The 15664-nt window shown below is 43.5% G+C and overlaps 1 protein-coding gene across 2 annotated transcripts in view; it reads left to right on the top strand.

Annotated features, from left to right (window-relative positions):
- Positions 1 to 15664, top strand: part of LOC126242436 (uncharacterized) — a 140351-nt gene that overhangs the window by 57462 nt on the left and 67225 nt on the right. For both annotated transcript variants that reach the window (XM_049948088.1, XM_049948087.1), the window contains one exon: positions 10067 to 10246. In XM_049948088.1, coding sequence (XP_049804045.1) covers positions 10067 to 10246 — 180 coding nt within the window. The remainder of the gene's footprint in view (positions 1 to 10066; positions 10247 to 15664) is intronic.

Genomic DNA, 15664 nt, shown 5'->3' with positions numbered 1-15664 from the left:
CACGCTTGGCGTCCGTAAACAAGGGGAGACTTGCTTCTGGCTCCATCCGCCTATATGGGAGCCCTACAGCGTTTGTGGGTCTACTATAGTTCAATTCCTTTATCTTGGCGGTTCGCGCATGCCCGCCCAGACGCGAGAGATTGCTGCGTTGCCAGTTGCATGCGCCAAGCAAACTTACGTTTAGGTGGGAGCGCGCAGTTTATGAAGTAAAGCCACCACGGCCGCATGAACCCTTTCGCTGCTACAGAGACGTGCTCCCTGCATTCCGCCATGTGCGCGATTTTGACTGCTCGCATGTGCAGACACATGGTGTTCCGACTGCTTTGACACACTTACCATTCTATTTCACAAAAATTATTTGGTCCAAAAATTTGATTTTTACACATTTTCTTGACTCATAAATGACTTAATTTTGTTTCGATGTTCAACGCAGTTATTGTGCAGCATTAAATGTAGTAAACTATTACACGAAATTTTGAAGAGTTTGCAGAGGTAAAAAAAGTCCATAGCGTATACTTTCCACATGGTGGATTTTAGTTGCCACTAGAAATTTCAAAAAATTACATTCAAACGAATAAAATTCAGAAAGTAAGACACTTCGATATTGTTTTTAAATAAATAAAATTAAACCCCAAACAAGGTTTGAACTCAGAACCTTTCACTTAGCAGCCAACCACTTTAACCATTAAGCTAACACAGCTCATCGTCCAATACACTTCCTGGAGGATTTTAAAGTATGACGCAAAATATAGATAAACACTGTTGGTATGACGATGAATTACTCACGTTTCGTCGGAAGTACAATAGGAAATAACGATTACCACTGTTCTTTATTGCGAAAAATCGGTTAGTGAGAATGATACAAACACGTTTCCTTGGTATCGCCTGAATTAGGAGGCTTATTGCTTGTTTGGTTTAATTAATTATTAGAATATGAAGCAATTGGTATAAGGAACGTTTTTTCCAAACTTTCTATAAAAGAAATTCTGCTATCAAGACATTGCTTTTGTTCAATTACTTTATTTATGACTGAACGTTTCTAAAACCGAAGACACTCGTCCGTGCTCTGCACTGCAGTCGAGCTTTGGCAACGTCGTTCTCTGTTCATTGGCTGACTGTTTTGTGACGTCAGATGCGCAGAACGAACCTAAACTCGGCCGCCGTCGTAAATGACGCGTACTTTACCATCGCGAACGTACAGAGAAGGCAATTTCTAACCCTACTTCTGCACTTCGCAAGTTGCGTTATGGAGTCTGGAGGAGGGTACTTTGTGTACCAGTCATTCTCTCCCCTCTCCTGTTCCAGTGACGAAGTGTAAGCCGAAAGCGCCTCGTGTCAACTCGAATCTCTCTGATTTTACCTTCTTCGTCTTTTCGTGGGATGTACAGGGTGGTCCATTGATAGTGACCGGGCAAAATATCTCACGAAATAAGCATCAAACGAGAAAACTACAAAGAACGAAACTCGTCTAGCTTGAAGGGGGAAACCAGATGGCGCTATGGTTGGTTGGCTCGCTAGATGGCGCTGCCATAGGTCAAACGGATATCAACTGCGTTTTTTTTATCGATAGGAACCCCCTTTTTTATTACATATTCGTGTAATACGTAAAGAAATATGAATGTTTTAGTTGTACCATTTTCTTCGCTTTGTGACAGATGGCGCTGTGATAGTCACAAACGTATAACTACGTGGTATTACGTAACATTCCGCCAGTGCGGACGGTATTTGCTTCGTGATACATTACCCGTGTGAAAATGGACCGTTTCCCAATTGCGGAAAAGGTCAATATCGTGTTGGTGTATGGCTATTGTGATCAAAATGCCCAACGGGCGTGTTCTATGTATGCTGCTCGGTATCCTGGACGACATCATCCAAGTGTCCGGACCGTTCGCCGGATAGTTACCTTATTTAAGGAAACAGGAAGTGTTCAGCCAAAAGTGAAACGTCTTCTACGACCTGCAACAAATGATGATGCCCAAGTAGGTGTTTTAGCTGCTGTCGCGGCTAATCCGCACATCAGTAGCAGACAAATTGCGCGAGAATCGGGAATCTCAAAAACGTTGGTGTTGAGAATGCTACATCGACATCTATTGCGTCCGTACCATATTTCTGTGCACCAGGAATTGCATGGCGCCGAGTTTGAACGTCGTGTACAGTTCTGGCACTGGGCACAAGAGAAATTACGCGACGATGACAGATTTCTTGCACGCGTTCTATTTAGCGACGAAGCGTCATTCACCAACAGTGGTAACGTAAACCGGTATAATATGCACTACTGGGCAACGGAAAATCCACGATGGCTGCGACAAGTGGAACATCAGCGACCTTGGCGGGTTAATGTACGGTGCGGCATTGTGGGAGGAAGGATAATTGGCCCCCATTTTATCGATGGCAATCTAAATGGTGCAACGTATGCTGATTTCCTACGTAATATTCTACCGATGTTACTACAAGATGTTTCACTGCATGACAGAATGGCGATGTACTTCCAGCATGATGGATGTCCGGCACATAGCTCGCGTGCGGTTGAAGCGGTATTGAATAGCGTATTTCGTGACAGGTGGATTGATCGTTCACCGGATCTGACGTCCCTGGGTTTCTTTGTGTGGGGAAAGTTGAAGGATATTTACTATCGTGATCCACCGACAACGCCTGACAACATGCGTCAGCGCATTGTCAATGCATGTGCGAACATTACGGAACGCGAACTACTAGCTGTTGAGAGGAATGTCGTTACATGTAATGCCAAATGCATTGAGGTTGACGGACATCACTTTCAGCATTTATTGCATTAATGTGGTATTTACAGGTAATCACACTGTAACAGCATGCGTTCTCAGAAATGATAAGTTTACAAAGGTACATGTATCACATTGGAACAACCGAAATAAAATGTTCAAACGCACCTACGTTCTGTATTTTAATTTAAAAAACCTACCTGTTACCAACTGTTCGCCTAAAATTGTGAGCCATATCTTTGTGAGTATTACAGCGCCATCTATCAAAACGCGAAAAAAGTGGTCCAACTAAAACATTCATATTTCTTTACGTACTACACGAATATGTAATAAAAATGGGGTATCCTATTTTTAAAAAAACGCAGTTGATATCCGTTTGATCCATGACAGCGCCATCTAGCGGGCCAACCATAACGCCATCTAGTTTCCACCTTCAAGCTAGACAAGTTTCATTCTTTGTAATTTTTTTATTTGACGCTTATTTCGTGAGATATTTGGCCCGGTCACGATCAGCTGACCACCCTGTACATAGGTGGAAGCAATATAGTGGTCGACTCTTCGTGGAGCATACGCTCTTGGAATTTTAACAGCAAACTACACTGTGGTTTTCCACTTAATATCGCCCCTACTGATACTACTAAATATTTAGTGGATGTGAGCGCTTCCAGTAACTGTTCGGCAATAGGTAATGAATACAGAGATGATAGGTAGCTGGGAGTTATTTTAATGGAACGGCATTTTGCAAGCGGCATTCGGTATCTCTTGCTACCGTGATTTTAGTGATACAAAACTAATTAGCGTTAAAACGACCGGAGTAAACCGCGCTACCTAAATATAAATCTCATGACCGCCAGCACAGTGCATGATCCGCCTCGTTATGCGACGTTTACGTGCCACATCGTGTAAATTGCGCTACGCCAGCAAATTTGGACTTTACATTTAGGACATTCACCGTCGTCCGCCTCTCAATTTGCGAAAAGGTTCTTTGCAAAAACGAATAAGGAATCTGTATTCACTTCTGTATCCTCAGACGTCTGTACAGAGCATAGCGGAGGGCTCTTCTTGCCAGTGTTGCCATTTTTTTTATCATATTCCAAACTTAAAGTCATCTTGCTGGAGCGGAAGTTCCTGTTGCCGTTTCCCGTGTTTATGTAGTAAGTTCGGTTTTCAAAGCCCTTCCTTTTATAAAATACAATGTAATCCCTTCTTTTATGCTTTACTCAAACATATTTCGACACCTACGTGCCATTTTCTTTTTTATTTCTGTAGCATATTTTACAAAATATGTTGGTTCTTTATTTTAGGCCTAAACACGCGCATTTTATTTTGTTGTGATTGCTCACTAGTCTCCGCATGAATTTTAAAAAATGGCATTTTCTTGCTTTCATGCCTTATATGGCTTGACAGCATGTCATCAGCAAAGTAGGCAGAAAAAAAAGTGCCAAAGAGTAATCGCTTTTTATATTGTTTTCCCAAGAGCAACCTAGATTTTCCATCTTACTGTACTTCTTGATATATTGTCTTTGTGCTTGTAAATATACGCACTGTTTTTTTCACCTTTTTCATTTCATTCTCACCTTGTACCGTAAGTTTTCATACAGAAAACGAAATTTAGGGAAACGTGTGGTCACCATACTCTTCGAGAGATATGAGGTTACTGTCGCTACTCAATTGTTCATCGTATTATTTTTATCCAATGTGGCGTTAGTTTTGAATGGCTGGTGGGAGTTTTTATGGTGCGAGAGCTAATGTAAAGATATTTGATGTGAGTGTGTATTGCCTGCCGGTGTGGCCGAGCGGTTCTAGGCGCTCCAGTCTGGAACCCCGCGACCGCTACGGTCGCAGGTTCGAATCCTGCCTCGGGCATGGATGTGTGTGATGTCCATGGGTTAGTTAGGTTTAAGTAGTTCTAAGTTCTGGGGGGCTGATGACCTCAGAAGTTGAGTCCCATAGTGCTCAGAGCCATTTGAGCCATTTGAGTGTGTATTGTGTGCGTGAACGTAGGGAGAGAATGAGAAAGTAAGGTCGAAAAGCACCTGTTTTTAGGCAATATAGGACTTTTAAATATTAATTATATTTAAAAGTCCTATCTTGCCTAAATAATATTAATTATATTTAAAGGTATTATCTTGCCTAAAAACATGTGTCTTTGTATAATTGATTAAGTTTGGGAGGCAGTGTTTTGTTGTATGATATCGTGTAAACTCCGTCCGAATACTCCTTGAAAGCTCGACGGGGCCGGCCGTCCGCCGTGTCATCCTCAGCTCATAAGAGTCACTGGATGCGGATATGGAGGGGCATGTGATCAATTCACCGCTCTCCCGACCGTTGTCAGTTTACGAGACCGAATGGTATTCAGTATTCGTTGAAAATTTTGTTTCCTTGTATTATTACTTTTTTGTTTGTGAAAGTCATCGCGTGTTTTCATTAGAGTCTAAGGCTTTCTTTGAAGACCTCCAGATCAGTTTCAGTGGTATTTGGGTGGTGGTTTCCCTCTACGAGATGATCTGCAGAGGTAGAGCTTATAATGACACCTTTAAGGCCCCGAGACGTTCTTTCCGCACTGTTTCCCGTTCATTCGATGAACAGGTGACCACAATTGGGCAGGGGGGGGGGGTGTCGACGATGGAAGTGTTTACCGTCCGCAACTCACCATACAACGGGTTGCCGATTATAGACGTACACATAGCCTGGGGAGCAATGCGTAGTGGTGGCGCACGTCACAAGGTGAGTAGGCACGACTTCCGATGCAGTTCCGCGCTGCAGGTGAGGGGGACCTCGCCATGGCGGCAGTGAGTGACGTCACCGCGGAAGTACAAGGCCGGGCCGCGTGGCGGCGCGGCTGGTCTCGCGCGATCCGCGACCTTGCCGCACCTGTTGCTCATTTCCCTCTCATTTGCATCTGTGTGCATGTTGACGCCGAAGGCTCCCCGCACTGCACGAGACGGACTGCAGGCGACCGAGGTGCAGGAGACACACACACACAAAAAAAGAAAAGACGCAACGTGTGAGCGGCACACTTGACGCCGATGAAGTAACAGCTCACCTCGCTACTGTGTAATTCTTATCTGTCCATCTTGGCAGCTCCTCCGTATTCTGTGAGAGCACCCGTCGTTGGCTCAGTGTGTTGTGAGCAAAATACCTAATAACCTTTCTTCCCCCCCCTCCCCCCCCCCCTCCTCTAGCCAACTCCCTCCGACACAGAATGGTAATCTTCCATTGCTTGTGCATGCGAGCAAATAATGCATAAGCGATGAGCGAGAAACTGCGTTGTTGTATTTGTGTGGTTTAAGAATGCACTGACCATTGCAAAAATAGATACGTGGAAGACGCTTTGCATCTGTTGGACAGTTTAAACGCCAAATTAAGTCTTTAACCTGAAAGTTGCTTTGAACACCAAAAGTACGTCACTATTTAGTTGTGATCCTTGTGGAGGCAGTATGCCGTTACCTTCCTCCGTCCTAGGTGAAATGTGGCCATCAAACCATAACGCAGCTTGACATTTTTCACATATGCAAATCTTTGGTGGAGGTAAAAGAAGTTATAAGTGAGCAACAAAGTATTTTAGGAGCGACTGATGACTGAACTGCAAATGTGTAGTTTTACACTTATCTACTGAGCCATTTGTAGTTTGACATCCGTATACTTGGCTACCATACCATTTTCAGTTCGATATTTATGGACTTAGCTACCGAGCCGTTTGTAATTCGACAGTTACCAGTTTACCAGCCGACAACACACACGGCAGGTATGCCACTCAAATACGCTCCAGATGATGGTCCACTCCGTCGTTTTTCGCGTGATGCTTCCATATGCAAGGCGTGGGCGCCTGGCATGACTGTGGCTTCCTGCTCCGGCGGGAGGACCCTCTAATGTGTGGTGCTTGTGGCGTCCGGGTCACTGTGCGCCACGTTTTATTGGATTGCGTTTTATTTTCTGACCAGCGGGCCGCGGCTGACTTGCCAGCGGACCCGCCATCTCTTTTAGGCAACACTCGGACGAATGTGGTTAAAGTTTTAAAGCTCAGTGCCATGTCAAATGTTTTTACAAAGATTTTATGGAAAGAATCTTAATTTGCTCACTGTGTGACAAGCTCGCCCGTATTTTATGTAAGTGGCCAGCCAATGACAATTTACTGTGGCATTCATGTTGCCACGTTTTCCCTTTCCTTACGTTCTACTTTCTTATGTCGCATTTTCCTTCTTTTCCTGCTTTCTTTGCGTGTGTGTTTCAGTTTTATTAGGTCTGTCCACATTCGTTCCCTTTAATGTATGTCAGGGCGCTGATGACCTCGACGTTGAGCGCCCATAAGCCCCAAGACACATACACTCGGAATAGAAACCCAGCTGCTTGCGATTCGATCCACTGGAAAGTATGGAGGATTCCTCGTGGCACGTTACACGGTTTTCACCTCGATCAGACCAGTCAGTATGTGAAACGCAACTTACCCAAATGGTCGGAGTTTAACGATTACACTGTAAGTCGGTCAGTCGTGAGACTGCGCGTTTTCACAAATCGGGAGAATTCAAGGACTCCTGTTTTTACATCTTTTTCAGTCACAGTACATGTGCGTGGTGGAATACACGTAATATCTCAATATCATTTTACTTCCTTCCGCCAGCCGCTGTGGCCGAGCGGTTCTAGGCGCTACGGTCGCAGGTTCGAATCCTGCCTGGGGCACGGATATGTGTGTCCTTAGATTAGTTAGGTTTAAGTAGTTCTAAGTTCTAGGGGACTGATCACCTCAGATGTTAAGTCCCATTGTGCTCAGAGCCACTTGAACCATTTTACCTCCTTCCTAATGTGTTCAAGGATGCCGTGTAACAAGACAAACTTTCGATTCGCTTCATCATCAGCAAGAAGTTCTCTAGTTGTATAGCGTCAGAATTATTCCACAACGTATATGTGTCAGGAAGGACTGTTTCGTGTGGGAAAGTGCACTTTCTGAGTGTTAGGAGGAAACGTTTGACTGGCGCTCAGCATGTTTGCTTACATATCTTGAATCTACATGTCCTAAAGAATCATACTAAATATTTGCAACTAAAAACTGTACAGTATAATGAATAGGACCTAAACGCATTTTTCCGAAGCCATATCCAATGGTTACTTTCTCCACCCTAACGGGGTAAAGAAACAACATTTGCACGCCAAAATTTTTTTAAACATTTATATTGGAAAAAAGGAAGATGGTTGGGGAACGATTATGTCTGATCAGCGTGGAGATTCACCAGGAATGAAACGTGCTTCGAATTCCGGTTGGATTTTTGGGGTGTTTAAGGACACGCAATCCGCCGAAATGGCGTCCAATCCAGACTTGCACCCAATCCTCGAGTCTCCCGCAATTATTACTGCTTTGAGTAGAACACGGCTGTAACCACACAACTATGTATAGACCATCTAACGCACAGATTAATGTGTATCGAGAGTTCTTTGACACAGAAAGATACGAAAACACTCTGCTGGCGCTGTTAACAGTGCTTTCATCCGCAGCCAAACGTTTTTTGTTCCTCCCTGTAAATAAGTATCCTCATATGTGAGGAAGCATACATTTCTCGACCCATGTTTACTGGGCTTCTTATTCTTGTTTGGATTAGTACTGCCACCTCTGAAAATATTCAACACCTTGTGGATGTGCACTACTGGTCATTAAAATTGCTACACCAAGAAGAAGTACAGATGATAAACGTGTATTCATTGGACAGATATATTATACTAGAACTGACATGTGATTACATTTTCATGCAATTTGCGTGCATAGATCCAGAGAAATCAGTACCCAGAACAACCACCTTTGGCCATAATAAAGGCCTTGATACGCCTGGGCATTGAGTCAAACAGAGCTTGGATGGCGTGCACAGGTACAGCTGCCCATGCAGCTTCAACACGATACCACAGTTCATCAACAGTAGTGACTGGCGTATTGTGACGAGCCAGTTGCTCGGCCACCATTGACCAGATGGTTTCAGTTGGTGTGAGATCTGGAGAATGTGCTGACCAGGGCAGCAGTCAAACATTTTCTGTATCCAGAAAGACCCGTACAGGACCTGCAACATGTGGTCGTGCATTATCCTGCTGAAATGTAGGGTTTCGCTGGGATCGAATGAACGGTAGAGCCACGGGTCGTAACACATCTGAAATGTAACATCCACTGTTCAAATTGTCGTCAATGCGAACAAGAGGTGACCGAGACGTGTAACCAATGGCACCCCATACCATCACGCCTGGTGATACGCCAGTATGGCGATGACGAATACACGCTTCCAATGTGCGTTCTGCGCGATGTCGCAAAACACGGATGCGACCATGATGACGCTGTAAACAGAACCTGGATTCATCCGAAAAAATGACGTTTTGCCATTCGTGCACCCAGGTTCGTCGTTGAGTACACCATCGCAAGCACTCCTGTCTGTGATGCAGCGTCAAGGGTAACCGCAGCCATAGTCTCCGAGCTGATAGTCCGTGCTGCTGCAAACGTCGTCGAAATGTTCGTGCAGATGGTTGTTGTCTTGCAAACGTCCCCATCTGTTGACTCAGGGATCGAGACGTGGCTGCACGATCCGTTACAGCCATGCGGATGAGATGCCTGTCATCTCGACTGCTAGTGATACGAGGCCTTTGGGATCCAGCACGGCGTTCCGTATTACCCTCCTGAACCCACCGATTCCATATTCTGCTAACAGTCATTGGATCTCGACCAACGCGAACAGCAATGTCGCGACACGATAAACCGGATTCGCGATAGGCTACAATCCGACCCATTGTCAAAGTCGAAAACGTGATGGTACCCATTTCTCCTCCTTACACGAGGCATCACAACAACGTTTCACCAGACAACGCCGGTCAACTGCTGTTTGTGTATGAGATATCCGTTGGAAACTTCCCTCATGTCAGCACGTTGTAGGTGTCGCCACCATCGCCAACCTTGTGTGAATGCTCCCAAAAGCTAATCATTTGCATATCACAGCATCTTCTTCCTGTCGGTTAAATCTCGCGTGTGTAGCACGTCATCTTCGTGTGTAGCAATTTTAATGGCCAGTAGTGTAGTTGTAGAATACAGAATGGACAAGTTGCAGCTTAGATTGAATCCCACCGTTTTTGTGGTGCGCTAATGATGTCTGTTGTGTTGCTTTAAACGAGGGAATGATGGTAGGGAGTATGCTTAGTGTGTCAACCAGCCTTACTAGGACTTAGGGCGGCTATAGGCCCGCCTTGGCGCCATAGCTAGGCCGTCGTTCATTTGTTATGCTTCGTGTGTTGCGAGCTTTGGAAGGTGTTCGCCTGTGCCCCGTGGTGTGCCCCACACTAATCGGCGTGCCGGCGTTTTGCAGGAGACCGCGAACCTGGTGTACTACATGATGGGGGCGGTGGCGGCGCACAAGCTGGTGCTGGCCTTCTGCGTGGGCGTGCAGCTGATCGCGGCGGGCACGCGGCCGCGCTACATCGTCTGCTACGTGCTCACGTTCGCGCTCGTCTCGCCCATCGGCATCGGCGTCGGGCTCGCTCTGGGGGTGAGTAACAGCTGGCGCTTGCCGCACGCTGTCGCCTGGGCACCGAACATCTCGGTTTGCCCCATCTCAAGGCACCAGAATACGGTCTACTGCAAGACGGAAGCATTGTAGCTGAAATAACGTCCAGCACATACTGATTTATTACTGCCCAGATTGCTTTGCTCTTGATTCTAACGGATAAGTACGTTCAGGAGCTCCAATGGCCAAATACTTCCACGTGTCTGGTCAGTTAGATGATTTCATTGTTGTGCAGAATATTCTGAGTCGTTGCCACTGGTCTGACGCTGACACTGACACTGTACTGACGGGCCTTATCCTTGGCCCGAGGATGGTGGAGTTCTAGCTTGTTACAGCCTTGCCTCCTGTTCCTTGCGGGGTATTTGATAGTGTTTCCTCTCTTGATGATCTGTACTGGCGCGTTTTGTAGATGACTCCTGGCTGCCGGCATGCGAACACGGTAGACTGGTCGTGCCATTATTTGAGATCTGATAAAAATATAGGGCCCATACTTTTACAGCAGATAGTGTTGATCAAAAGTTAAAAAAAAAAAACAACCTGCTAAGACATGAAGAGTGATGGAAATATCATATGTTCTAAGTGCCATTCTTTTCACAAACACCATTTTCAGTGCCGTTGTTTTCTTGGTTGCATGTCCCTAGACTTCTTCCAAGTGGCAAAACATGGCCATTGTCGGGTGTTCATTGGTCGTCATGCCAGCCACTGCTTCGCTCATGAGTTCCAAATACCATGCATCAAGGTCTTCTCTACTTAGTTGGTTCACAGTTTGTGTGGTACACAGAGTGCATGTGAGGTAATATTTGTTTCAAAAAAACATCTTTATAATGGAAAAGGATAATTTGCATTTCAAAAACAGTGAAACTATGTGTAGAAGTCAAGTACCAAAACAACTTGTGTCTAGAAAATTTTGTGCAAAAGCCATTTCTCCCTCAACAATACAGGGAGTTCAACATCTGATCCTCTGTTGACTACACTTTTACCACTTACAACAATACTGCTGTATTTCTGTACTGCACTCATGTTACCACAAATAAAACCTTGTGCCTCGATGTTAATGGCACTTAGAACCAGTCAATTCCATGGTATGCACCTAGAACATTCTTAATAAATTATTTATTTTCTGATTTGACTCATTATTTATTTCAGTGATGAGGTTAGCAGCATAATTCTGTGATGTGTTTTGGTTCTCCGTACAAATGTAACATTTGGCACTTAAAATATTTGACACTTCCACTCACCATATAGCAGAAATGCTGAGTCGCAGGTAGGCACAACTAGAAACTGTAAAACAACTAAACTTTTGGCCAAAAAAGTCTTCCTCAGAATTAGTCAACATACACACTTATACAGGCTTGAGTCTGGCCTCAACAGCTAGAGACTGCTGCCACATGTGTGAGTTGCATTTGCATTTGTGTGTGTGTGTGTGTGTGTGTGTGTGTGTTTGTTGTTTAATTCCGATGAAGGCCTTTTTGGCCGAAAGTTGACTTGTTTGACAATCTTTTTGTTGTGCCGTCTGTGACTCAGCATCTCCACTATACTTTTCATAATATTCTCATTCTCCCATCCTGGATTTGCCATTCTTTGACGTTTTCACTCCTCATATGCCTGTAAAAACAAAAACGTTTTGAATTATTTTCCACTTGGTATTTCACCAGTCATCTGCCTCTGTTTATTTTTTTCCTTTTATACCTTTACAAAATTTTATGTCAGATATAAAACACACAATTACTTTAGTGTAACAGAAAACAATTTTACTTTATCACTACTTATGTATTTTGTTAACACATTCTCACATCAGTTTTCAGTATGGAAATTGAGAGAGTGCGTATTCTACTCACCTTGTTTGTCTCCTTTTGGAAGGTAGTCTATAAACACACTTCCTTTGCAGCATCTGTTTATTCTTTGTGCCATCTCTTATTGACTGGAATCGGCCTTTTTTTCTTTTGTGCGCAATTATTTTAAAATTTGATAACTTGATGTGACACTACTGGATTTTGTTCCAGGTTCTGGTCCTTGTCTAGCACACACATTTTATCTGTCACAGAACTGCAAAACAGTGCACATTTCTGTGTATAATGAAATATTCGCTTTAGGAACAACCCCTATGCGATAGCTAAACCTCCTTTCTGCAGTATCCTTTCTCCCAGAGGTATGCAGGAAAGATTTTGTAGATTGGAAAGCAGAAGACAGGCACTACACCAGAGCTGAAGCTGTGAAGGCTGAACATGTGTCATGTTAGAGTTGCTCATTTGGTAGGACGAATGGCTGCAAATCTGGTACACAATTTTAATCTGCCACAATATTTCGTGTAGTCTGTGGCTGCTACATGTTCTTACTCATATCTCATCCCATTACTCAAAAAATCACCATATGTGTTAGCTTCACCCTCTATCATTAATTAGTAACACCATGAGTAATGTGAGCCATAAATTTATTGTTTTTGTTAAGTCTTTCAGCGAGTTCAAATAATTTTGACTGTTAGTGTGGAACTACTTTTCCAACAGTATGTACTGAATGATAAACCATGCTTACTCTCTTCCAGAAATGTCAATAGCCTTTCTTTCAGAAAGTTTCAATGTTGCGGTATATCACACTGTGCAACCTGTTTTACTGAGTTCTCAACTGAACTTTCCTGCTGGTTACCATATCATTTGATATTCACCTTCACTCCATTCTCTTTTTCTCTCCACTGTGCTTGCTCCACTAACAGGTAATAATATGTTTTGAGATGTCAAGTATAATTCTCTCTCAGATTTATGGCAATAGCTGTCAGAGAGATTACAACTTCTGTTAACAGTAGCCTCAATAGCTGTCATTCCTTTAGTTGTGTTTTGATACTGTAACAGATAACATGACTAGTAAGTCTATATTTTTCACATAACTCTGTTATCAGTCATTTGCTGGATCACATGAAGTCTGAATGAACTTATAATCTTACTTTCATAATACTGTAATTCATTGTAGATGTTAGCAGGTGGACCTTCACATTTACAAAAATAAAAAAGCAATAGTATTGTCATTCAGGCTTGGAATTAAAATAAGGAATGGATACAAAAACCAAGTTTTTGCTGAGACAGGTTGCAAGCTAGAATTTTTTCTCAAATTCTTTCTTGCAAAATGGCTTAGTGAGATACAGGATTAATCAATTGAATCACAGGTGTGCCCATGTCGATAAGGTACTGCCCCTATTGCTTCAGTTCAGAACATCATCAGGAGAGAAGATCCATCTGAGGTAGTGTGTAACCGTGATGCATTCAGATCTGTACATGTTGTTGGCAGTCAGTCAGTGGATGGGCGGGGCTAAAGATATCAGCAAACGAGATGACTGCCATGTCCTGTGGACCAGACATGTAGTGTTCTTGGTCTCTGCAACATTCAAAGAACTAGTGTTCTCTCACAGAATCAGCAAGAGTTCAACACGTAAGCCATTAATGTGAAAACAAGAGGCATAATTATTGGAGGAGGGAGAGGAAAGACAATTAAAGATGCACATGATTAATCAGTGTTGCCTGTATGAGGGAAGGAACTAGAGTTTGTGGTGGACAGGATTGTAAAAGAGTATGGAATGCGAATAAATATGGGAAAGGCCAAAATGATGACAGTCAGCAAATGTGAAGGCTGTGTCAAAATATCATTGGAAGGGAAGACTTTGAAATAAGTAAAATCTTTTGGTACTTTGGAAGTTTAGTGTCAGAAAATGAAACTTATCACAAGGTGCAAAGTTTTGTAGTGTGTACAAATCATTGATGAAGTCAAAGTGGAGACAAGTTACATAGAATTGGTCATCTTATTTGTTACACTGCCCAATCTCAAGACAAAAGCTGTCTCACTTACAGATCTTGTGTCACCTGATCATGGAAGTGCTAGAGTTTTTACCTTACAGCTGGTGACCCAGCCAGAAATGTGTTATATGTAATAAGGGACAATGGGAAGGCCAACAACTCAGACAAGCATTAAATCAGTTGAATATTCATGCGAGGTAGCTTGCTACAGCATGGGGTGATACTAATCTAAAATTCGGGTTTACTCATTGGATAGCGAATCATCCGTAGGGAATAAAAGTGACAAAGGACATAGAATCAAACAAAAAATAATTGTTTGCCCATTACCTAGACATTCCTAACTGGTGGAATGTGAACAATCTCCTTAAGAAATGTATGCAAGGTGTTGTCGTTGACCATGAGAGACAAGAGATTTGAAGACAACGGGCAGTAAACACAGCAACTTTTAGCCCATTTGCATCTGTGAATGATGTGCAAGCAGTTTGCAGAGTGCACATCATTGCAGCAGGCGAAGGAACCTTGTTCGTACTCTTGGGGCACGAGCAGAATTCTACAGATGTGATTTTACACTAGACTGAATCCAAAATAATGGAAACCAGTTAATGTTAATCAAAGACGGCGGCTACTGAACAACATTGGCATGAATCTGCCGCTCACTGGGCTCTGTTTGAAGTCTGCATAAGACTGAGGTCGCAGAACAGTTCTCTGTAGTTTTATTGTCTCAGAGTTAACACAGTAGAGTGCCTGCCTACTCTGGACAAAAACAGTTCCTATAGCCATCCTTTCCGCGGGGGTGGGAACTGAGGGGAAAAAAGTAATGCAATGGCTGTGCCTTTTATCAGTTTACCCCATCTTGTGCCTTTCTGAAAAGAGCTTTGGATGATATTAACACTCTAACTACCAATTTTATTTCAAAACATTAACGTATGGTTAGTTTAATTAATGTCTTGGAAGTAACAACATGAGAAGAACGTTTCCCCCTGAATCGTTTTCCAAGGGGGTTGGAAGGAGGGGCGGGGTGCAAGACGAAAGTACCCCCAGGGTTTCAGAGAATGGCTGCACAAAAACTACAAGATATACTGAGAAAAGACACACATCAGTGGACAGTGTATCTCTACAAGTCTGAAATTCACACCCCAAGTGCTCAATATGGGCTTCGTTTGTACTGTCGCAAGTGTCAGTGTCTGGGAAGGCGCGAAGACCGGCCGCTCTGCGAATCTGTTAATTAGGTTGCCTATATGCAAGTGCGAACTAATTCGGTATGACAATACGGAGACAAAGACAGACAATGAAACTTGAGGACAGCACAACCTACAGGTGCAGTCTGTAATTGTAAGAATTTTGCTAACCATTAGTAGGCCTCCCTTTACCAATGGGACATTGATACGTAACAATAACATGCAGCAGTTCTCCGATAACCTATCGTGGGACACATGCGCCCATGGCAGTCAAAGCCTGAAAACTGTTTCATCCTGGCCATCTGAAGGTCCTGCATCTAAGGCAATACATCGGTTGGTTCCGAAGGTCGAAAAAAAATGATATTACACTGTCATTTGCTTTTACGGTTTCCGACTAGTTAAAAATCCACGTAATCGGCCAGTGATTATTATAATTGGAT

Source organism: Schistocerca nitens, chromosome 1, assembly GCF_023898315.1.
Source record: "Schistocerca nitens isolate TAMUIC-IGC-003100 chromosome 1, iqSchNite1.1, whole genome shotgun sequence".
Taxonomy (NCBI): domain Eukaryota; kingdom Metazoa; phylum Arthropoda; class Insecta; order Orthoptera; family Acrididae; genus Schistocerca; species Schistocerca nitens.
Note: the sequence above shows the minus strand (reverse complement) of the source record. Positions and strands in the feature narration are given on the sequence as shown.